The 25,034-nt window shown below is 50.0% G+C and overlaps 1 protein-coding gene across 4 annotated transcripts in view; it reads left to right on the top strand.

Annotated features, from left to right (window-relative positions):
• Positions 1 to 423: 423 nt before the first annotated feature.
• Gas7 (growth arrest specific 7) overlaps positions 424 to 25,034 on the top strand; it is a 227,857-nt gene continuing 203,246 nt past the window's right edge. For 2 of the 4 annotated variants that reach the window (XM_060363463.1, XM_060363456.1), the window contains exon 1: positions 478 to 614. Coding sequence is in view for 1 of the 4 variants with exons in the window: in XM_060363452.1 (XP_060219435.1) it covers positions 432 to 614 (183 nt within the window). In the remaining 3 variants the exon portion in view is untranslated. Of the gene's footprint in view, positions 615 to 25,034 lie in introns of all 4 variants that reach the window. The other 2 variants (XM_060363452.1, XM_060363462.1) reach the window with 2 other exon arrangements.

The following is a 25,034-nucleotide window of genomic DNA, read 5'->3' as shown; positions in this document are numbered from 1 at the left end:
AGCCCCGCCGAGGGGGATGCTCCGGCCAGCACCTCCCGAGGCAGTTGCGCCCCTCCGCGCACTCCGGAGTCCCCGGCCCCCGCAGCCCGAGGAAGTTGTCTCGTGAGCCCTCCGCCCCCGGGTCTCCTCCCCCCTGAGCCCCGCCCCCCGCCCGGCGCGGGGACCGCAGAGCCGCCCGGCCCGGGGGCGTCGCCGCTCGTTCTCCGGAGCCCACGGAGCCCACGGAGCCAGCGCGGCTGGAGAGGGTCCGCTCCCCTGCAAGCAGCGCGCGTGGCCCGGAGGCCCGGGGACCCCTGCGCAGCCCCGCCACGGCGCGCGCCCAGAGCGCGGGAGCCCGGAGCACCGGGCGCCTGGGACCCCGCGCAGCCGCTGGCCAGCCCGCGGGGCTCGGCAGGGATGCGGGCTGCGCTGTGAACCCGGGCGCCAGGGCCATGGCCGGCGCTCGCTGCCGGACCCTGTACCCCTTCTCCGGGGAGCGGCACGGCCAGGGGCTGCGCTTCGCAGCGGGCGAGCTGCTCACGCTGCTCCAGGTCCCGGACGGCGGCTGGTGGGAAGGCGAGAAGGACGACGGGCTTCGTGGCTGGTTCCCCGCCAGCTACGTGCAACTGCTGGAGGTGAGCGGCCAGGGCTGGGGTCGGGGACCCGCCGCCCTCCGGGCTTCAGCGCTCTGGGGGACGAAGGGTGGCGGGGGTGAGGGGAGGCTCTGGGGCGTGAACAGCGTTCCCCTCGTAGCCGGCCTCCCGAGCACGTCGTGGCCGCTCTGGAGAAGCGAGAACTTGTTGCCTGTGCGAGTTCTGGAGCAGGAGGCGCGCTGCCGCGGATGACAGGGGCCGCCAAGGGGCCGCCGAGCTCGGTGGTCTTGGCAAGGAGCTCGGGTGATGGAAGGGGTCGGGGGTTCGGGAAGGTGGCCCCATAACCCCGCCTCTCCAGCGGACTAGTGGTCAGTCATGCTGTCCGGGGGCGGACTGCCTGGCTGTCCCCGGGCCGCCCACTTGCTGGTCAGCTGAGATGCACCAGATAGCAAGTGAGCCAGAGCAGAGCTGCTGCAGGCTTGACCGGGGGATGCAGCTAGACCCCAGGCGGCGCCCCCTCCTCCAGGCTCAGTACCCTAAAGTGGCTTGTTCCTGGGGATCTGGCTTGGCCCCAAGGCTACATAGGAATGCTGAGCCAAGTCAGCTGGCTGTTTATTGTCTGGGTGACAATTGCGAGGCCTCTCTGGCCTCTAATCACTGAGCTCATGGTCACAATCTGAGTGAGAGCCTAAGTTTCTAAAGTCCTTTGTGTGTATTGTGGGGTGGGAGTGGGGGAGGTATTTTTCAGCCCTTACTGAGAGGCTTCTGACCCCAGGATTGTCATTAAGGCTAACCTAACACTCACCCTCAGTTGTGTAAGTATTCCTAGGTTTTGGGAAAAACCCAGCCTAAGTGAGGGAGCAAATGTATCTTTTACTGGGACCTACTTATGAACAAAGTAGCAAATTTTGAATGAAAATGTTACATGTAACTCGGCCAGGGTGAGGTGGGGAGATCCGGGTGAGACGGTTGTAGAGTGGGGAGGCCTGACGAGTGACCTGCGGCAGCACTTGTTTGCCTGGCCTTCTGGAAACACACGATGGAGGGTTCTCACGGATCCTGAAAAGAAACTTGCGCTAAATGGATGAGTAGTGTTCCTGGGCGCAAGACAGGAAGGAGCTTCCCGGGGTCTTAGCTGAGGCATCTCTGGGCGCTCAGGGTGTGTTCCCAGCACCTGTACCCTCAGGAGAGGCTCAGATTTGGCTCTCTGCTTTTCCCAGTTCAACCTCTGAGGGCTACACTAAAATCATAATAATTAATAATAGAAGTGTCTTTTCACATGGAAACCTTGAGCCCCCCGGTGAAAAAGCTCCGAGAGATGTGTTTTGAGTTCTTTTGGTGGCCACATTTCCCCAGGAAATACTGATGTGGAAATTTGCCTGGTGATTGTCTGTCTGGTGAGAAGTGTTCCTGGCTGGATTCAGCCAGCTGTTTTGGGTGGGGATTCATAGGAACAGAGTGCGGCTGCTTCTCCCTGAGGGAGGGAGGAAGCATGAACAGGCCCAGGAGACAAAGCAGAATTATCATCCAGGACGGCCTGGGTGTGCCTGTGGCATCCCTTGGCACTTACATAGCTAGGAAAGACTCTGGTGTCTAAGGACTTTTCAGACCCCTCCCCTCTATCAATAGCAACTCAGTGTCGCCAGGAGGACCCTCCCGTTGTAGAGTACCTACGCATGCACCGTCACAGGTTTCCTGACAGCTCTGTGAATCCTCTACCTAGGAAGCTATATTTGTCTTGAGCAACAGCCTTGCTATGTAGCTCAGGCTAGCTTCAGATTTGCAGCACTCTTGACCCTGTCCCTGAGTGCTGGGATTCCACCATATCTGTGCCATATCTTGTGCCACCATATCTGGCACTGTCCTCATTTTACAGACATAAGTGCATGAGAAATTCAAGTCTGTCACCCAAGGAGTCCTGTTTGCATGCTAAACTATCAAACCAGGTGGCTGAATAAACTGTGTGTATTTTGAAACCCCATCACCTGGGCTCAGCTATGCTAAAGGTCAGTAAAGGAAGGACCTAGACTGATGTATGTGGGGAAAGGTGGGCATGCCCCTGATGTCAGCATGTTGGGGACAGTATCCTTAATATAAATGACCTGCAGTGCTGGGGCCAAAGGATGGAGAGCTGCATCCTGGAGCACCACCACTGCCAACCCAGCCAACCCTGAAGTTTGAATTCACCTTTAACCAGCTTTGGTTTCCCCAAAGGTGGGGGTGAGGGTGGACCTGGCCACCCTGACCAAGTATTGACTAGGTTCTCAACAGCAGGTTCATGGATCAGGTGCTTGGTGGCTTGCAACCTTCCATGAGAATAAGCTGTATCGCTGGCAGAGAGCTGGGAAGGCATGGCAGAGAGCATGCCATGGAGTCTCTCAGGGCGGGCTGAGTCTCACAGACAGTGACCTAAGTTGGAGAGTGCCAGTGGGTAGAGTGTCAAGTGTACGAAACCCTGTGACTATGGAACACAGCAGCAGCTAGGGAGAACGATCAGGGCCTCTAGACTCAGAAGGTGGTGCTGCTGCAGGGGGAGAAGTCTGAACAGAATGGACCCCGTCAGCCTCCTGGGGAAGGGACCGGTGATGGACACACAGCTGAAGAATTGGGTATTCCTTACAGTGTCCCTTTCGCCCTCTGGTGGGAAGAGGGATAACAGGAAGTGTCTTAGCGGAGGGTGTGAGACACTGACAAGAATCTGCAAAGTGGACTCTCTCCACAGATCTCTTCCTGGTTCAGACAAAGGATGGGAAGCTAGAGGCCCAGCTTTGCAGGAAACACACACCATGGAGGGGGATTGGAAGCAGAACTGGGAAAAGCCTGCTAGATCTGCCTGGGGTGACCAGCCTCAGATGAAAGCAAAGTCCAGGAGGACCTGGTCACTGGGGCAATCTCTGGTCAAGACTCCCAGGAACTAGGAAACTGATACAGTGAATATCTGGCTTACAGAAGGCGGACTCTAGGGGACCTAAGCTCTCATGGGAAAACATGGGATCTAGGGACCCGGGTCAGAGGGGTCCGGGTTACTCAAGATGTGACCAACCCTTCACACGACAACTCTTTTCCCACAGGTATGAGGACTAAGCTAATCAGCTTCCCACTGCTGTGGCAAGGCACCTGGGATAATATTTGCAAGGGTGGAAAGGTGTATTTTGAGCCTGGGTTTGGAGTTCTCAGCTTATGGCCAGTTCTTAGTCCAGTAAAATTCTGAGTATACAGTAAAAGAGACCATCTCATAGTAGCCAGGAAGGAGGTGTGGTAGCCTAACTCTCCCTTTTTTCTATGCAGACCTACTTCTCAAAGGTTCCACCACTTTCTAGGAATGCCACAGGCTGGTTGCTGAATCTTTAGCATATGGAACTTTAGGGGGACCTTTAAGACTCCAACCATAATCAGGCCTAACAGCTGACTCCCAAAGCTGGCTGTGGTGTCAAAGAGAGCAGCTGAAACAGCCTTTCTTGATGGCATTCGCCTTCAGCCTCAAAGAAGGGGAACAGCAGAGAACTCTACCAACACAACAGAAGAAAAGTAAATGGATGGGGAAGAAGCAGCCAGACTGGAGGCTGTGGGGTACATGTCAGGTCCAAGCTAGGCTCCGGGTCACTTCCATTCACTTGGGGACCCACGTGAAGGGGGATTCCCACCAGCCCTCAAGGGTGAAGGCCAGCTCCCGGGGAAGGTAGATAGAGCAGTGAGGTGGACTTTCTATCTCAGGGAAGACCGGGAGAGCCAGGCGTGGTACTAGAGTAGGCACACGGGCTGGGCAGGCTCAGCCTGGAAGGCCTAACTAGACTCAAGAATTCCTTTCGGCCAGTTCTTAGTTTGGATGGAAGTCAGAGACGTAAGGGATGGTGTAAGACCTCAGTAGAAAGACCCAGCATTTGGGGTAATGATTTCAGGAGGGTGATAAGATCGGTGATAAGCACGACAGAGCTTTCCTTCGGGCGGTGGCAAGGTCCATTCGGCAGGTCTAGTCCTGAGAGCTACTGCTCATGCTGTGTCTCCCGAAGGCTGAATTGAAAATTCAACACTGGAGCACAGCAATGTCAGGCCATATTAGGCTCTGAGGGCTCCACCCCATGAATAGATTGATGCCAGTTAGAAAGAGGCCTGAAGGTATGGAGTTTGAGAGTCTGCCCTTTTCTTTCCCTCTGCCTTCTACTGTGGGAGGATGTCAAAAAGAACCCACTAGATATTCGCACCCCAACACTAGACTCCTCGGCCTCCAGAACCATGAAAAATGTATTTATTCTATAAATTACCCAGCTTCTGGTGTTCTGCTGTGGCCATTCAAAATGCAATGTTCCAAACACAGACCATATTGGTGCTTGTCAGTGGGACTGGGTGGGGTGCAGGGTAATTCTTGAACTCCATTTCCTCTCCTTTCCCTCTTCTCTCACACTGGGCTCATGCAATTGCTTGGCAGGAGGTTATAAGGGGTAGGTATGTGAGTTAACGGGCTGTGCCGTGGGCAGTGAAGAGATGGTGTTTCTACTGCAAGGTAGCAGAGCACCCCAGAATTCATTCTATGTGACTGGGTGGACAGAACTCAGCTGTGCCATCCTTCTGTTAGATCGCCTTGACAAACTCTTATGGCAAGAGAGTTGCAGTCCAATGACAGCTGAGGACTGAGTCCAGGAGACTGTTGGGCTGGGCTCAGAAGCGCTATGTTCACTCACCTGGTTGATCCATGCAGTATCTCTCTACATGGCGTCTCCTTCTTTAGGGCACTTTCATACGGCCTTTTCCCATGGGGTAGTTAGTTTTTTGTTTGTTTTTTGTTTTTTGAGACAGGGGTTCTCTGTGTAGCGCTGGCTGTCCTGAAACTTACTCTATAGAGCAGGCTGGCCTTGAACTCACAGAGATTCTCTTGCCTCTGCCTACAATGTGATGGGACTGAAGTTCTTACATGGTCAGTGGCCAGCTTCCAAGACACAAAGGGCTGACTTGTCAGGCCTCCTGAAGGCTCTGACCCAGGACAAGCCCATCAGCTGGCCACATGCAGTTGGCGGAGTGAGTCACAGGAACAGGCTGAGGTAGCTGGGAGGGAGGGAGGTTCAGGCTTGGGAGTATATTTCCTGCCTCCCAAGGATGGTGAAGACACCATGTGACAGACATGAGAAGGAGGCAGCAAGGCTTGAGCTGAGAGAGAGAGAGAGAGAGAGAGAGAGGCCAGAAGCAGAAAAAGTGTCTTAAACATGGTTGGATTTGGAAACTCTATTCCTCTATTTCCATCCTAGGATGTTTGGTTTATTTATTTATTTATTTATTTATTTATTTATCTTTATTTTTATTTTTAATTTTTAGTCTCCAGAGATATCTTTATAGAAACACATAGGAAATGATGCAGCTGGAATCTGAAGCCATGTTTGCCCAGCCCTAAAGCCTGGGCCTGTCCACTCAGCCATCCACACACCAGGCCAGCCTTTTCATGCCAGAGCTTTGATAATTAATGGACACAGTGTCTCTGAGCTGCCTGACATTCAGGAGATGTTTGCTATGGTACATAAATTGATTTTAATCTAGGGCCCTTTTTCCCTGTAACATGAAAATTACCTAAAATGGGTGTGACTTTGTCCTTCATGCCAATTTTTTATTTTGGGGGGGCAGTCATAGACACCGCTCACAGTCAGGGTTGGTGTCTCCCCGGGTACGTAATTGGGGCTGAAATGGTGCCATTTTTCACAGAGTCATCCTGCCGCTCGATTAGGGGCTGCTGCTGTCTGAGCATCCACCTTCTGCCCTAGCACTAGCTCTCCCTGCCCAGCAGGAACCACTCTTCAAAAACACCGTGCGCCGGCTGCGCTGGCCTAGCCGTGCGGCCACTCGAAAGACTTGAAAGCACCGGACAGAGCTTCTGGGTTTTACCGACTCCAGGCATCTTCACAAAAGTTTCCTTAGCAACAAGTCAGCAGGAATCCCCGGCATCTGTTAACCACTGGGCAAACCCCTCAGATCTTCTTCCACCTAGAAATCTGAATGGGCCACCTCCTACCTTCCTGAATTTTCCGCCGAAAAAGGCCGGCTCTGTCTGGCTGCTGGGCAGAGCCACTGTGAGTGCTGTGCTGGCCGCCACGGGGAAAGGACCCATGTGGTAAACCAGGAGGCCCTGTGCACACACTTGGTGTTGCGACTGTACCCCAGGCTGCCCATGGGCCACAGCGTTCCTGGAACCTTCTCCCTTATTTCCCACAGCACCAAGGTAATACGGGACAAGCCTCTTCGACAGAACACTGGGATGGTCGCCCTCCCACCCCCGTCCTTAATTGCCAAATTAGTAATTTCCTGTCTTCTTCGGAAACAAGGGTTCCGGGGTGGTGTTTATAGCTCCAGGCAGAAGTGGACATGGATGGCAGCAGGTGTGCCTGGCTTTTCCTTTGGCAGAGCAGAGCGTGAAGGGCCACTGTAAATGCATAGCAGTGTGTGCACTGTGAGAAGTCCATGTGAAGCACGGTTGTTGTTGTTGTTTTGGTGGTGGTGGTGGTGATGTTTTTTTGTTTTGTTTTTGTTTTGGTGCTGGGGAGGAAACCCAGGGGCTTGTATGTGCCCAGCCAGTGTTCCATTTCTGAGTTCCGTGCCTCTACCCCAATATGGACCTTACAGGGTTATGTCCTTCCGCCCCATTTGGTATCTCCTCCATGTGCCGTCCCGTAAAAGTCCGTTTTCACTCACCTCACTTCCTGGTTCACTGTATCTGCTTCCTTTCTCAGGCTACAAATTCGAGTCCAGATTCAATTCCCAGGTACTCAGATTTCACACCGCAAGACTGAGTCCGTAATCCCCGCTGTCTGCCCTCACCTCTTGACTGAGGGAAGGTCACCAGGTCACCTCCATCTGTACCTCCTGTCCCCTTCCCCTTCCTCTCCTACACTTTATCTAGGAAGTCTGCCCACTCTTCCTCAGGAGCTTTCTTCTCTCTCTGCCCTTGCCTTGGCAAGCTTTTTTCTTTCTTTCTTTTAGCAAAGGCCAGGAAGTGTTTTCTAGGCTTTGTGGGCCAAGAGACAAAATGAAATTGAAGCTGGTGCAGGAGGCAGTGAGAGGTGAGAGCATATGTCCTCTGTCACCCCCCACACACACAGACACACACATAGACACACACACACAGGGCTGCCGTGACATTACAAAAGCTACCATAGTACAAAAACCAGAGCTGGTGGTAGTGTTCTGAGAAAGAAAAACAAAAAAGGTTTTTTGTTCTGTTTTGTTTAGTTCTTTGTTTTTGTTTTCAGACAGGGTCTCATGTCGTCCAGTCTGGCTTCAAATCCATGATGCAGTTAAGGATGACCTTGAACACTTCTTGCCCATACCTTCCACGTATAGCCCAGGCTGTCCTTGAACTCACGTAGTCCTTGAAATCTGCCTCCGCTCCTCAAGTGCTAGGAGTACAGGCATGTACCGCCAAGCCCAGCCTCTCCTTGAATCTTAAGTGTCCTCAGAGGTATAGATAGTAAAGGGTTGGTCCTTCTCCTGGTGTTAGTGAGAAGCAGGGAAACCTTTAAAAAGTGGAGCCTATTGGGAAGTCTTAGGCTATTGAGATCATGCCCTCCAATCTCTTCTATTTCCTGTCTAAGAACTATGTTTGAAACAGGACATTGTGCTGTAGCCCAGGCTGGTCTGGAACTCATGAGGCAGTCGAGGTTGGCCTGGGACTGTGGCAATCTTTCCACTGCAGCTTCTGGAGTGCTGGACTGAGGAGCCTAAGCCACCATCTTCATCCTGCGGGGCGTGGCCTGCTCTGCCACAGGTTCCCAGCATATGAAAAGTTCATCTTAGGCGTTATTATTTCAAAAGCATCCCAATCAGGCTGGAGAGGCAGCTGATCTGTGAAGAGCCCCTGCTACTCTTGCAGAGGATGGGAGTTCTGTTCCCAGCATCCATGTTGGACGGCTCACAGCTGACTGGAACTCTAGTTCCAGGAGATCTGATGCCTTCTTCTGTCCTCCACAGGCACCTGTGCACGCGTGCGCGTGCGCGCGCACACACACACACACACACACACACACACACATATACACACACTAAAAGCAGACAATCTCCAAATCAAAGAGAAAAAAGATATGTAGAACCTGTCTAATAATAAAAAAAAAAAAAACCCACAAAATACCACCAACAGATCCCATCTTACTCTAACTCGGGGGCTGCAAATCTAACTACAAAGACTTATTTATGATTTTACTTTTGTGACAAAACCCACGTATGCAGCCTAAGCTGGCTAGAACTTGGGACCATGCTCCTGTCTTTGCTCCCTATTGCTTAGGATTACAGGTGTGTACCACCATGCCAGGCTAAAAATAGACAGTTTTAAAGAAAAAAAAATGAAACAAAGATTTTTTTTTTCATTGTTGTTCTTTTTAGATAGGGTCTCACTTGGTAGCCCAGGTGGGCCTGGAACTGATTACGTAGCTCAGGCTGGCCTTAAACAATCCTCCTGCCTCAGCCTTCAAGTGCTGGAATTACAGGAGTGCAACAGCACAGCTCTCAGACACTGAAAAGCATGAAGTGTGTATGTGCCATCTGACCCCCGGCTGTACTTCTAACGCAGAAGCGTCAGTTCGACAAGGTGTGACTGTCACCATGCCGACACAGCGTTGCTCGACAGGGACAAGCTTAACCACCATCTAAATCCCTGAGAGGAGCCGGTAGAAATGAGGTTTACCTACGCTCAGTCCCAGAACGGGTTTGCAGAAGAGCTCAGCAACTAAACGAAAATGGAATTTCAAAACTTAAAATGTTGCTTAGTGACATTTCGCGTTTCCATAGAGTTAGCAGAGTTTGTACCTCTGACGAGGAAGCAAGAGGAGATGGTGGCATCCAGAAATGAATTACAGTCAAAAAGCAGGGGTGGCATGGACTGCACATTAAGTAGCCTTTGTGGCTAGAATAGGTCGAAGGTTTATGTGCTAGCCTTAGGCCACGCTATTTTAAATAGCCCTGGTTACAGCAAATCTTTGCATTTTTGAGAGGTAAATTTGACTTTTATTTTTTTTTTTTGTTTTTTGAGAAAGCGGATTTCATCTGCAGCCAAGCCTAGTGTGTCTCTGTGTGTGACTGCCTGTCTGTCACCTTGTTTCAGAAAGCATGTAAGGCATCTTACCAAAAACCATATGGTACAAAAAGAAAAAAAATCACAAATATACGAGGAAACCTGGGAAGAAGGAAAAAAAGAAGGGAAACAGGGGTAAAGACTGTCGGAATGAAGTTTGAAGAGCGAAGAGGCTGACTGAGATGAATCGTGTTTCCCGGAGCTCCTGCCTTCGTCTCTGAACAGTTTGTCGTGGAGAGCTGCTCTGGAAATGGCCACACTGTGAGCTTTGTGGTGTTGGGACAGGTGAGAATAAGCAGCCACAAGCAGTTCTGGGTGTTCAGTGGCTACAACAGCACAGGTTCGCCCCTTGTGTGTGCTGAAAGTCTGTCGCAAGATAGTTTGGAGCTAAAAAGCCTCTCCAGCAGCCCAGGAGCGGGAGCCCTCGCTGTCTGGGGCCCTGCCTGTGCATGGCTTTGGCATTCTGACTCTTTTGAACAGAAGGCTGGAGGAGCTCTGTCAGACCTTCTCCCATCTCCACTCCCTCGTCTCCACCATTTTTCCTCCTGACCTTAGGCTTTCAATCTGAGAGGTTTCTCATCTCCCTGCAGGGCAGAGCCTCTGGATTAACTCTCGGGAAGAAAGGCTAGAGCTGACACCCTGCTCAGTCTAGCCAGTTTTTCCCCTCTTCCCCGAGATGGTGCTGTGTTCAACCATGCGGTCCTTCACTGAGCATGACTCCAGTCTTCACATGTTAATACATCTATATGCCCCTGCTGTTAATCTGTCTACTGACTTTTTTTTTTAACTAACTAGTTTTTTTTAAACTAGCTCTGCTTTTTTTGTTTCTTTCTTTTATGCACTATGCAGGTACAACCAAGGCAGCGTGCACTGAGGTCAGCAGTTATAAGTGACCTGGGTTTGGGATATAGTGTGGCGAGATGGCTCAGTGGATAAATCACTTGTCTTGCAAATGTACAGATATGAGTTCAGATGCCCAGTACCTGCCTCTAAATCCCTGCAGGGAGGTGGAGAGGGGATCCCCAGGGAAATGATCTAGCTGTAGTGGGAAGCTTCAGGTTCACCCAGAGACCATCTCACAACACACACACACACACACACACACACACACACACACACATACAAGTACATATATACTTGTAAGCGTGCCACACATAAAGACGCAAGCAAAAAATAAAAATTAAAAAACTTCCCTTGGGGAGCCTCTGAGGACACTTGTGTCCTGCACAACTCCAATAGGCAACCTTTTCAGAGAGCCTGCAGGTTCACGCAGGTTCTGCTCAAAGCCCTTCAGGACGTTAGCATCCATTGCCCTACTACGTACCTCAATCCTTCCTCCTTCCTGTCAGATGAAGAGAACGCCAGGGTTAATCAACAAGAAAACTAGTTAAGTTGTAAAAATTCTTCAGAGATGCTATTTTTAAAAACTCCACCGAAAAGACTCCTTGTCCTAATTTAATCATCAGAGAAAGTGTCCTTATTTTAGCAGTGGCTCCTGGAAGGCCGTCATGGAGGCATCTGCTTCTGATTTGTAATATAATTTAGGAACAGAAGTAGGAAAGCGGAACTTTAAATTTAGTTCAACTCTACTGTTCTCATTTAGCAAGTGTTTTATTGATAAATAACTCCCAGCGTTTGTTGTGTTTGGAGGGAAAATACAGCTCCATTGAGTAGCTGATAATGAGGGGCATGTTCAATCAGAATCAAATCTACCACCCAGACTAGGAATCCCGGGTCATAAACAAAGGGCTGAGAGCTGCCGTTGAATCACGCCTCTCACCTGCTACGAATGTCTTCTGCACTGAGCTATATAGCCCCAGCCCTTCACTGGACGCTCACAACGTCCAGCGTTTCTGTGGCTTTCCCCAAAGAGTTTCCTTCCCTCCCTCAAGCTGTTCTCCATGGACGCCACCCAGGCCCACGCTGATTCCATCCAGCCCGACATCTCCCGCCAGGTGGTATGAGCGAGAACTTACAGGTAAAAGGCTCATCCCAGGACACTGCCCTGCCTCACACGCCAAGGCCAAGCCCTGTCACCTGTGCCTGGCAGTCAACTCTATTTCATGTCTTACCATATGGGGTGGGGGGAGGGCTGCATTTCCAACAAGCTCCTAAGAGCTGCTGCTGTTTCTGGTCTCCAGATCTCAGTATAAGCATCAGAGCATATGGGTGCATGGAGGGGTATATTTTATCTATAAGACATGTTAAATCCTGGAATTAGATTGGCTAATGCATTTATTTTTTCATGTGGATTATGTGGAGCTACGGGAAGTCATGGAGAGAACACAATTTTGGAATTAGACCTCTGCAAGTGTATTTAATCTGAGGAAAGAGATAGGATGGTGGGTGATGTTCCTGTTTGTCCACAGTGGGTAATGGCAGGGGCAGAAACCTGACAGTGGACCAGACACAGCATTCAGCCCATGGAAAGGCAGCTGGCAGGGTGGAAGGCTGTAGGCAGGGTGACGGGTGACAGGACGCAGGCTGGATGAAGAAGAAGCGCTGCGGGGATGGGGAACCAGCCTGAGAGGGATTTCCCGCTGTCGCCAACCTGAGAAAATCCACACACTCTTGAGGCTGCGTGTTAGCTCCAGTGGGAACCTGTGTGGATGAGGCTGGGGGCTGCTGCGATGTGAGCCCTGCTGCTGCCCCATTGCCACCATCCAGCACACAGTGGTGGGGCCACCTCCCAGATGTGAGCAGCAGAGCGCGGAGCAGGCGGTTAGCCTCTGTAGCTGCTGCTGCCTGCTGGACTCCAGGCAAGTGCAGAAGTGTGAGCTTCACAGAGCTCCTGGGAAGGTCAGGGGAGGAGCCTGCTGCCGGCACACATCCTGGTGGCGGAATTCAGGGTTCCTCGTGCTTCCAGTTTTGAGCCAGTTGGACCAGTTGTTGCCTGTGAATTGGGATTTCCCCTGGGTGTCAGGGTCAGCGGGTGCTAAGGCCTCTTTCCTTTACCCTTCTGAGCTCCCTGTGCAGGGATGTCTTGCTGCAGTGTGTAGGTAAGAGAGAGATCCTGGGCTTCTCATGAGGTCTAGTTCAGGTTCTAGGACGTGGGGAGGAAGCTCAGCTCCTGCATTGCTTTGCACCCCTCTCCACTTACAGACCGTGTTAGCACAGCTTTGGCTAGCTTTAACTCTCTCCATGCTCCTACTTCTTCCTCCCCGGTGCTGGCATTACAGGGCTGTGCCACCACACTTGACGGGAATCTGCACTTTTAGCGAGCTTCTGGAGATACCGTGGATCTTGGGGAGATCCCTTGGAGTCCTGTGCTCTCTCTTAGGAACCTTGGGGTGCTCACAGGTCTGGCTGGCCTGAAGCACATCCAGCTGCAGCTGAGGCTCTCCTTTGGTGGAAATGGTTACGTAAGAGCCCCCATTGCTAGGGTTGGGCTAATCGGTCTTAATAGTTTTTCTTTTTTACCTGGTCGGATGGGCTTCTGGCTTCCTGGACACTCTTGGAAGAGAATCTTCTTGTTATGAGGAAAGGGTTGGGGGTTCTGGTGGGGGGAGAGGTGAAGTTCTAGGGACTACAGGATGTCAGAGTTTGTTTTCACATCTTTTGCCTATTCTTGGAGCAAAGGAAAGGTCCCAAGAGACTAAATGGAGCACCCTCCTCTCTCTCTCTCTCTCTCTCTCTCTCTCTCTCTCTCTCTCTCTCTCTCTCCTTCTCCCTCTGTGTGTGTGTGTGTATGCATTAAGGATGGAACCCAGGCCACTTGTGTATGCTAAGTAGTCTGCCTGCTGTCTGTCTGTCTGTCTGTCTCTCTTTCTCTACACACACACATACTTTTTAAGGTAGGGTCTCTGTAGCTGAGAACATGGCAATTTTCCTGCCTCATTCTCCCAAGTGCTGAGAGTACAGGTGTACACCAGCTCACGTGGGCTGGAAGGGTCTTTCTAAAGTGTTGCTGTGGGCCCTGATTCAAGTCTCAGGCCAGCATTTGATAGCACCAAACTATAGACAATGTCTCTAAATTACTATCTCCCCAAATCCCAAGTGGGACCTGAAGGTCCTGGCTGTGCTGGACTTTATCCCTCAGTCCCCAGGTCACTGCTGCAGCCCCGGCAGGGAGGCTTCTGGCTATCTTCCCTGGTGACCTTTTAAAAATGTTGAGTGTCCCTTATCCAAAGTGTCCTGATCAAAAGGCATTTCAGATTTCTGAATATTTGTATATACCTAATGAGATATATCTTGGGTACCAGACCTAAGTCTAAACAGAAGTGGATGCATGAGAGCAAGTGTGCAAGCCTGTGTATATGTGTGTGTGTGCGTGTGTGCGTTACTGAAGATTAAACTCAGTGTCTTGCACTCCAGGGCTGGTATCCCAGGGCTAGTGGCCTTGGCATACCACTGAGCTGCATCCCAGTCCTGCATGTATTTTTGAAACTGAATCTCACTAACATGTCCAAGCTGACCTCAGAATCCCTCTGTATCCCTGGCTGGCCTTGAACTTTTGATCTTCCTGCCTCACCGTCCCAAGCACCTGGGATGACAGGGTTACACCATAATGCTCAGCTCATACAGTATTTTTAATCCGATTGTTTTCTCCAGGACTCATCAAGGAGGTCAGTGTGGAATTTTCCATTTGGGGAATCACGTGGGCGGAGCATTTTGGATTTGGGCATTGTAGGGAAGTCCAACTGCATAGCATGCTTTAGTCCTGTCTACGGAGTCTGAGAGCGCCCTGTCCACTCCTAGCTGCATTCTTAGCTGCCTCCTCGCCATCACCTCATCCGAGAACACCTGTAACTTCTGAGTCTTGCAGTGACTGTGTTGTCCATGCTCTGTTCTTCCCAGGGCTGTTCCTTCTTCCTGCCCTGTCCGCCTCCCAGGCTTGTCTCTTTCTCTTACACTCTTGTCTGTTTTTCTTTTTCTTGGGCAGCTTTATTGAGATGTGACATTCATTAGAAGCAAACAAAACCATACATGTTATCATTGTTTGTTTTAACACCCATGAAACTGTATATCTGTTGCCATGGTTACTTTTAGAATATTTTTTTTATTACCTTTGAAAGAAGCCTGTAGGTATTACTTGCTTTTTAGTCCCCTCCACCTCAGGCTCAGGTGGCCACACACTTGCTGTGTGCAGACTTCCTGTTCTAGTGATTTTCCGTAAATGAAGTCATATCTGGCTTCTTCCACTTAGCATGGTGTCCTTTTTTTGTTATTTTTGAGATTATACTATAATAATTACATCATTTTCCCCTTCACGTTCCTTCCCCCCCCCCAGCCCTCTCAAATACTCCTTTTTGCTCTCTCTCAGATTCACAGCCTCTTTTTTCATTGATTGTTATTACACGCATATATGTATGCCTGTAGACATAGGTTTCTACATGTACTCTTCTTGGTCTGTATGATGTTACTTGGGTGCACATGTTTTCAGGGCTGCCCGTTTGGTATTGGACGGCTTGTTTGTCTGCTCTTCCCTGGGGAAGACCGTTTCTCCCAGCCTCGGCTTTCCCCAGTTGCCTGTAGCTCTTCGATTAGGGTTGGGTCACTCTGCCTCTCCCCTTCCATTTCAGCATGTCGATTGTAACCCTTGTCCAGCCCGTGTTTGGGCAGCCATGTTGGCAAGACCTTATGAGCGTAGTTTCTGACATTACTAGAAGACACAGTCTCGCAGCAAATTCCCTGATTCTCTGCCTCTTACAGTCTTTCTGCCCTCTCTTCTGAAGTGTTTCCTCAGCTTTAGGTGCAGGAGTTGTGTTGTAGATGTATCTGTTGGGACGGGGACCCTCAACTCTACATTTTGGTTGGTTGTGGTTTCCTGTAATGGTCTCTATCTGTTGCAAAGAAAAGTTTCTTTGCTGAAAGATGAGCATTATACTTACCCGAAAGTATCAAGACAAACTTAGAGTGTAGTCTGAGATTATTCTGCCTTAGTAAAGTGGTAGCTGTAGGTTCTCTTCCGAGATCCATGACCTCACTAGGCCTGGGTAGCTAGCTGGATTTCTAGTACCGGCATGATTTCCCCCTTATCAAGTGATTCTTCAGTCCAATTAGAGAGCTGTTGGTGACTGCCAGGGTGTGTATGCCACTACTGCCCCCTGAGGGTTACTGGGTCATGCTGGTCATTGTCGTGGCTCATAGGAGGAATGGCTGGGTAGGACTGTTTGTTGCTTCCATGCCTTCTTGTACCACAAAAGCTAGTCCTCAGGGTAGAGGCATTCCGGTCAGTCCCAGCTCAGCAGCCTCTGGGCCTGGGTCTGCAGTGCACGGTGTCTTCAGCAACAGGGACTACTTCTAACCTTCTGGAGGCGACCAAGGGTAACAGCAATAGCCTGTGAGGTTGTTGGTGTCTCTCGGACAACCCTGACCAAACAACTCAAAAGAGGAATTCTCATGCCTGGTGTTGGGGATTTTGTGAGGTGCTCTTTAGTTCTTGGAGGGAGCATTTCAATCCAAATAGCATCATAGTATTCTTAAGAACTGTCCATACTGTAGCATGCATCAGCATTTTCTTTCTTTTCATGGCCAAATAATATTCCACCGTATAGATGTGCCACATTGGATTTACCCATTTGTCAGTTGGTAGACATTTGTGTTGCTTCTAAGGGTGTTTGTGTCACAAGAATCCGTGTTTTCACTATGTCTGGTATCTGCTTGCCGGATCACATGGTTCCGCACTTTGGGTATGTTGAGAAGCTACTTTCCCAACGGTGATGGAAGAGAACCCTGACATCTCTAGGTCCCCACCAACACTTGTTCTTATCTTAAACTGTGAAACTGTTTCTTTCTGTGGTGTGGTTGCATACACCTAAGGTGCACTGTGCTGGCCATCACAACACAGGGTTTTGTTGTTCCTGAGATTTGGTCTCAGGTAGCCCAGGTTGGCCTCAGTCTCACTGTGTAGCCACGGTTGGTTTCGACCTCCCAGTCTTCATGCCCCCACAACTTCACTGCTAAGATTACAGGGACACACTCATGCTGTTTCCCCACCTACAGGCACACACACATTTTTATTAGTTTTTATATCTTGGCTGGAGAAAGGTCTATTTAGAGTCATTGTTTCTTGGTGCATATTTGTCTTTGACATCAGTTGCTTTTAACTGGTCTCACAACACTGGTCTCTTCTTGGGTTGTACAGGAGGACACAGGAATATTCCCTCATCACAGGTGTCTCTTGAGCATCCTCAGACTCCAGTCAGTTCTGACACCACCTGAGGATGGCATCAGGCCTCCCTGGTTGAGGGTGCAGCACCACAAAACAGTTCCTAGTTCCCGCACCAATTTCAAGCCTGTGCTTCCAACCCGCTGGCTGCCTTTGCTGTCCTGGGTTCCCAGCTTTGATTTCAGCTGGTTTGCTACAGGTTCGGAAGTCAAAGAAACAATTATACAGTCATACTTGAAGGGGTACAGTGATTTCCATGATTAGACATTGAAAGAGTGAGGATTCCATACCCTCTCCAACCATCTTCCAGAAACCTCTCCACCCAGATCTTTGGGGTTTTGTGGAAGTTTCATTCTGTAGGTAAGACTGATTAAGTTATTGGTTATTGGAATCAACTCAACCCTCACCCCCTTTCTTCTCCCTGGAATTCATAGCAAGACTGAGAAGTCCTGATTCTCTAACCCTGCGTTGATTTTTCTGGTGACCAGTCCCTAACTTAAAACTAGAATCTTCAGTCCATCAGTCACTTTAATAGATAAGTGTGGACAAAATGAAACATCAGTTTGGAGAGTCCCAGGACTTTAAGAAATGTATGTCTGGAGGCTTGTTTTTTATTTTACAACCTCACTAGCCTACTCTCATTTCTTGGCTTTGGGTGCTGGTCTCCTTGGAAGACTTTACTGACACATTGCCACTCCCCCTACAGGCCTAGGCCCCTCTACACTCTGGGTTTCCTAAGGCCAAATGTCCTTGTAAACCCAGCCTTAGCCTGGTGACATGGTAAGACCATGAAGAATCATTCATTTTGCCAGTGATGCAGGTAACTATGAGTCTGTCCTCCACCAATTTGATGACACTTGTAAAATCTCTGTTTCCACTCGACCATCTTACACCCATAGGCTGTAACTAACATGCCGGACTGGGAAGAATGTGTGTGACTCAAGGCAAATCATGTGTGTCAGGGAGCAAACCCACTTACTCCGTCTCCAGGATGTGAACTGTGTCAGTTCATGTCTGTAAGGGCCTTAGTTGTTATTGGTTACCACTGAAGAGAAAAATCAAGCAACAAAGAAATTGGCCTTGCCTGGGCCTGACTTGATTACTGGGTCAACCCTACAATGGAAGGCTTTTCCACTGCTATGATGAGCACCTGAGAAAATCAGCTTAACTAAAGGGAAAAGTTGGTTTGGCATCACCCTTTCAGCCCACGCTCTTGCTCTGTTGCTCTGAGCCCGTAATGGCATAGTGATCCATGGCATGGATACATCGTGGGCAGGCCAGCTGCTGCAGAGAGTGGGATCCCATTATCTCCACCAAGTTCTAACCTCCTTCTACTAGGACCTACTAAATCTTCACAGCACACAGGCCAAGCAATTCGCACACTCATCAGAGGCGATGGCCCAGGGTGGGACAGGAGTGCTCTGTCCTTGGTGCTGGGTAGGCATGAAAGGTGACCATGGCTGTCCTTAGGTGAGCCCTCTCAGTTTGGGCACTGGTTGAGGAAACTTGGGGCACATGGATGCTTTGCCTTGTGTCTCAGTTTTATGTCTTTGAACAGGTCCAGTAAAACACAGAGCTGTGCAAAGTCTTACAGGACTCAGTGTTCGGTAGAGAGGCCTGCTCACTGCTGACAGCCATTGTTTTCGTTATTTCATTTTCTGGTTTTAGTCTCTGGTTTGGTTATCTCTTAGCCGATGCTCTCTATGCATTTGCTTTTCTTGGTTAATGAAATCTGCTTTCTGAGTACCTCCACACCCCTCAATCACCATCGCTTTTCCCCTGCATGTAACATCGTTAGTGAAAGTCATGGCCATTCTGTGGCCCTTCACATAGGCCCAGGTGTATTTGGACTATTAACTTAAACCAGAGTTCATTTCGAAGTCTTCTCTCATCCAGAGCCTCCTAGGGGGATGATAAAATACAGCACAGATTGGAATCTTAACAGCAAGTTAGTAGTTAAGTAGAGTATTAAAGCAGGCAATGGAGAAATCGTCTCACAGACAGATCTTTCTTCAGCAGATGCATTTGGCTGCCTTAAATATTCCCCTGCCCAGAACAAGTTACTGAACTGAGTAAATTCTCTTGATCCCACTGTCTCTCTCAGATGCAGTCTTAAGTGACTCAGGCTGGCCTCAAGCTTGCTGTGCAGCTGAGAATGGCATCAAACTATTGATCTTCCTGCCTCCATTGCTTTAATGCTGGGATCACAGGTGTGCGTGCCCTCTTACCTGGCTTTCCTTTCTTTCTCCTCCTCTGCTTTTGTTTTCTTATGTAAACTGTCCACATGTCCCAGGCTAGCCTCAGACCCATGAGCCTCTTGCCTCGGCTTCCCATGGTTCTTAGGATTCTAGGCATGTGCTGCTGTGTCTGGCTATGGTAAAGACTTTCTCGTTAGGGAGACCAGAAGAAACCCGTTAACCATCTTCCACTTGGGACAGGGCAGAAAGGGATGTTGGTATCTTTTTCTAGCCACTCAGATGCTGTCTGAGAAGTCCTGAGCATCCTTGTCCGTCCTGTCCTCATCACCTGGCTTTCATAGAGAGGGCACTTGCAGGCCCTCTCTAAATCTTGTTTCTTAAGTTCCCTCTGTTAGCCAGGATGCAGAGATGTCTGGCTCCACTTGGGCTTGTGACAGCTGTTTAGGCAAGAGGGCAGAGAGGACCCTCCCTACTCTCCAGTGAAAACAGCAGGAAGCATGTGGTCCTGCGCACACAGAGAAAAGGGAAGGTGTGTTCCAGGAGGAATGGGTGGCTGGGTCTTATGGATACTCACACAGAGGGTTCTGAGCCAGAATCTGTGTCGGCCCTCTAAAGCCCAGTGGTGAGTGTGGCTGGCAGAAATCCAGATGGGCTCTGGACGTGAGATGGCCTTCCTGGGTCTCGCCTGGCTGCTCTGTGGTAATACAGTTTCTCATCCAGCCATCCTGGGTGGTTCCTGGGGGAAGGAGAGCCCTGTCAATGGAGGAGATGTTGGAATTCAGCCAAGCACACTGTGGGGACTGAAGAAGAAGTGCTGGCCTCAGCCCTTTGCCTCTGACCTGGCTCCTAGCCCAGTGTGCTAGTGATCTCTGTCACCGTGACCATAATACCTGACAGAAGCAATTTAAGGGAACAACTTGCTATGGCTCATGGTTTAGGGTATTTTGGTCCATCATGATGGGGAAGTTACATCAAAGAAGTTCTGCACACAGAGGCGGGCTCAGGAGGTAAAGGCTGTTCGCATCATGGTTGGTCAAGAAGTACAGAGTCGGACTAATATCAGGGACCGATGAAAACACCTGCCCATAGTGCTCTACTTCTGCCTCTGGACCTCCACCTCCTAAAGGCTGCACAACTTCCAGATAGCATCATGAGCTGAGGAGTAAGAGTTCAGATACAAAGCTGGGCACTGTGACACATGCCTAGAATCCCAGCACTCAGGGAGGCAGAGGCAGGCAGATCTCTGTGAGTGTGAGGCCAGCCTGGTCTTCAAAGTGAGTCCAGGACAGCCAAGGCTACATGCAGAGAAACCCTGTCTCAAAAAACCAAAACAAACAAACATACAAACAAGCAAACAAAAAAAAAAGAGTTCAAATATGAGCTTATTGGGGGAACATTTCAAATTCAGCTCGTAACCGCCAAGAAGTCAGTGACAGGGGCAGGGAGTCATGCATGCCTGAAAGCCTCCATCTCCCGGTTCCCCTCTTCAGGGGGACCTGGCCACATCAGCAGCTATTCCTCCTGTATCTGTCTCCCTTCCCAATGCACTGTGACTCAGACCTCACATGGCTCCTTTCAGGATCCCTAGAGCACTGAGGGACCCAGTTTAGAAGGCTGTACGTCTCCATGTCCACCCCAGCGTTGCCGTGAGCTTCTGGTTGCAGTGAATGGCAGGGCTACGGTAGTTGGGGTGCCCTGTCCCTCTGGGTGGCTGCTCTGCTTTATTCTTAGTCTTGGGGAAATGATTTCTCGAGAAGCAGTAGAAGGTGTAAATTATGCTTCACGGGGAATCATGAAAAGAATATGTCTCCAGCTATAAGTCTGCAAATGAGGAGTGGTGTGTGAGGCAGGCAGCATTGCCACAGACACAGGCAGCCGAGGGGCTGATGATCAGGTAGCTACTGCCGGTTACTCTCTGTCATTTGTAGGGAGGAGGATAACAGGCTCGATTATAGGCTGTACTCCCGAGAGAGAAGGCTGGAAGGAGTGGTTTGAAGGTCTCGGACATCCTGACAGCAGTTGCAGGCTCTTTGTTAACCTGGTCCTAAGTAATGGTCTGTTAGATGACTACTTAGATGACCAAGCACCTCAGGGGGCATGTGTCCCTCAACACAGTCCTTCCCGATTTTAATCTTGTTCTTAAGATGGCTCCTCATGGCTGGAAGTGTCAAGGCCCTCTTCTCTGGGCCTTGTGCAGACAGTGACCCTGAACAAATGTCACCTGTCTCCCCTGCCCTCCAGTCTCCTCTTTGGCTAAACCTAGCCAGACCCCTTGACACCTTTGTGCCTCTGCTCGGTGGTTGCTCCTGTCTGGAGGCTCTTCCCTTCACTGGTGCCTGGGCATCATGGTGAACATGAGGCCCACATGTCTCCTCCTCAGTGTGGAGTGCTGAAGCGCCTTCAGGAGGTGGAGCCTGGTGGGAGGTTGCTAGGCTCTTTGGGGTACTGCTCTTGGAGATAACTGATTAGTTCTTATGGGACACCTCAGTTAATTCGGCTGAGATATTGTTTAAAAAGAGGGCAAGCATAGCCCTTCTTGCTCCTGCCTCTTGTCTGGCTGTTGATCCCTTTATTTCCTGCATGTTTATCATTGTGGTGACCTCTGCCTTGGAGCTTGACCAGCGCCAATGCATTGCTGGTACCATGCCCTTGACTCTCCAGAGCTGTGAGCTGAGTAAGCCAGCCTCCCTCCCTGTTTCCTTCCTTTCCTCATTTCTCCCTTCCCTCTCTCCCTCTCTCCCTTCTTCTCTCTCATCTTCTCTTCTCCTTTCTTCTCTCTCTCCCTCTCTCCTCTACTCCTTCCTTCCCTCATCCTGTCTTCCCCCTTCTTTTAAAAAAAATATTTCCCAAGATATTATCTTGCTATATGTAGCCCAGGCTGGCCTGGAACTCATGATCCTATCGCCTCAGCCTCTCCAATTCTGGGATTACAGGTTTGTGCCACCATGCCTGGATCTAAACCTTTAGTTTTAATTTTTTTTTTACCAGCCTCAGATATCTTATTATAGTAACAGAAAATAGATGGATACACTTGGAAATGATCATCCCAATCAAGATCTACCCAGGTGGACCTCTCCTCACTCTGTGGTTTCTGGTCTCTCCCAGTCAGCCTCTTGTCCCTCCAACTTCTGTGGAACCCTCCACTGCGGATGGCAGTGAAGGCCTTATTTGATTTTTGCCCCACTATGCAATGAGCGCCTCAGGCCTGGGTAAGGGTGTCATAAACTGTAACAGCTTTGGCCTGGTCCAGGGCTTGGCATTGCACATATCTGGCTCAATAATTATTCACTGGCTGGTGGAAGGACTAGACGAATGGATTAATGAGGATGAAGGGAAAGCTTACCTTTGGGAACCGGGCACAGATTTTCTGAACTTGAGCTTATGGCTTAATTCGTTTTTCTCTGAAAAGAGGCAAATGGCTTTTGTGATGTGAAGCTCGGCTTTATGGAAAACTAAGGTTGACAGGGGCTAGCTGTGGTTTGATATGGAATGCTCCTCAAAGGTACATGAGGTTTGGTGCTCAGCCTCATGTGAAAACTTTAGGGACTTGAGTCGAGTGAAGGGAGATTAGATTGGTGGAGGACTGCCCTTGAAAAGACTGGTAAAGCACACCACCTCTCCTCCCTCTCAATTCCCCTCCATCGCCTTTCTCCTTCTTCCCCTCTTCCTCCTTCTCTCCCTTTCTCCCTTCCCTCCCCTCTTCCTCATCTTACCCTTCTTCCTATCCCTCTTTTTCTCCCTATCTTGTGTTCTGCTATGATGTCTGGTGATATAACATAGGGGCAAGCTGACTGTGGACTTGGGGACTGTGAACCAAAAACAGAAACAGAGAGTTGACTAGCAGTATAACTAAAGGTATGTCAGCTGGCTGAAGGTTTGTCTGGATAGCTCAAGAAGACTCAATATCCTGTAAGGCCATTGGGTCCCAGAGCACAAAGCCCTTTAGTTATCATAGGTCAGGACACCAGAGGTGACAGATGACAGCAGAGCCAGCATTCTTGGGATACACATCTCTCCTCAAACTTCTCAGTGGGGCTGCTGCAGGGACTGAAAGTGAGGTTCTGAGTTCTAATCTTTGGGCCATTGGTCCTTCCACACCTGATGGCTACCTATTCATTACTTAACTGGGCAGCATTCCTTGAGGTTCCACTGCCTCTCAGGGTATTTGGAAAGATTCTCATGGAGCCAGTAACATGGATGTGATGTGAAGTGTGTGGAACAGAGATGATGGCATGGATGCTATCGCCACAGGGTGCTGTTCAGGAAATGCGCACTAGTGTTGCGTGCCCTTCTATCAAGACTACAGGGCAGCTTCGCCTGTTGTCTCATCCTCCTATTCCTGGGCTATGAGCATTCTTTCTCCTCTGACCCCTCCAAAGAAGCTTTTAAGGGTGTCTTCCTGGGATCTCAGGAAATTAGAAAGCTGCTGCAATTCTTGGTCTAGGCAGGACTTACCTGTTCAGGGAGAGATACATGACCTCACTGTTTCCTTGGGCCTTCCCTGCAGCATTTCATGGAGCCCTGTGCAATTTCAGGTATGTTCTGGGTCCTGAGGATGCTGCTCAGGGTGAGCTGAGCCTAGTGAGACTTGGGGGCTCCTGATGGAGAGGGCTGGGGGTGAGGGGCATCCAGGGTGAAGAGAGCCCCCCAGGTTGAGAGCAGCTGGCTTGTGTCCCTCCTAAATTCCTAACTAGGAGTCCTATCCTATGCAACCTTAGGATGAACACTGTATTTGGGGATAGGTCCTTAAAAGCAAAATTAAAATGCAGTCATTTGGGTAGAGCCCTAATCTAATAAGACCAGTGTCCTCATGAAAAAGAAATCAGACAGAGATGACACACACACATGGAGGGACAGCCACGTGAGACAGACGGGGAGGAGACAACCTGTGCACTTGTGGTCCCAGACAGAGGTGTAAGGAGGCCAGTCTGGGCCACACAGTGAGACTTTGCATCAAAAACCCCATCGTTGAAATGGCTCAGTGGCTAACAGTGCTTACTGTGTCTGTAGGCTTGACAGACAGTTCTGTCTGCTCCCCAGACACCACTTCCCAGATTGGCAGGAGAGAGTAGACTTCTGAAAGCTGACCTCTGAACTCCTCACATATGCTGTGGCATGTTCATGATCTCACACTCTGTGCGTGTGCACACACGCACACACGCGCACACACACAGGACCCTGCTTCCCTATTCTCCCTTCTGAACTAACAGCCCTGTATTCTGAGCAGTGAACTGTTTGCTCTTTGTGTTCCCCATGATACTAGAAACTCCACAAGGCACGGCATATCTCTGTGTATTTTGGTTCCCCACAACTCAGCAAAATTAGAGGCTCTTGGGGTGCTGGACATATGTCTGGGTGAGTTCTGTCTGAAACAAGGGTTGAAGGTCACATTCCTCCGTCTGGACTGAAATCCAGATTTTTTAATTAAGACAGCAGCTTTCCCACCTCAGGCCTCAGTTCAGAGCTCACCCAGCAGGGGACCTACTATTAGCTTCTAGGCTGTGTTCCCAAGCTCTCTAATCCTCACAGTGACACCCAATATGAATTACAGTGGTGGAGGAGAGGTGTCATTCTTAGTTTTTATTTACTCTTAGGGGCCCAAGCCTTGGATTGTATTAAACCTGTCATCAGCCACCAGTGATTTTTGAAGGGTGATAGCCCCAGAGAGTTAAGCTCAGAGGACAGGCCTGGGTGGCTCCAGCATCCTAACGCCTGTGACATGGCCTCCCACAACTAGGAATGTATAATCTTTAGGAAATGACTTCTGTCAAAAAGAAGGTCGGGTCAGCGGTGTTTCTGTGTCGGCCTGCCCCTCCCACTTCTTCTTGCTAACTGCCCCCCTTTCCCTTCCAGGCGTCAGCCACTCTTTCTTTCTCCCTCTGCTGCCCAGCTGACATCCTGCCGCCTCCTCCCCGTGAGAGGAGTCTGTGACAGGAGAGGGACTCCTTCAGTGCCCCAGCACTCCTGGGAAGAAAGCTCCATTCTTTGCCTCTTCATTTTTCTCCACCCTCTCTTTTCAAAAGTGGGCGGGGGGGTCAAGTCCTCGTAGCATCAGATCTGCTGTTCTAACAGACACAGCTGGTGGCACCGGCTTTGTCCGTGGTGTGCCG

This window comes from Meriones unguiculatus, chromosome 11 (genome assembly GCF_030254825.1).
Source record: "Meriones unguiculatus strain TT.TT164.6M chromosome 11, Bangor_MerUng_6.1, whole genome shotgun sequence".
NCBI lineage: Eukaryota > Metazoa > Chordata > Mammalia > Rodentia > Muridae > Meriones > Meriones unguiculatus.
The sequence above is the reverse complement of the archived record's forward strand: the minus strand, read 5'-3'. Positions and strand labels throughout refer to the sequence as shown.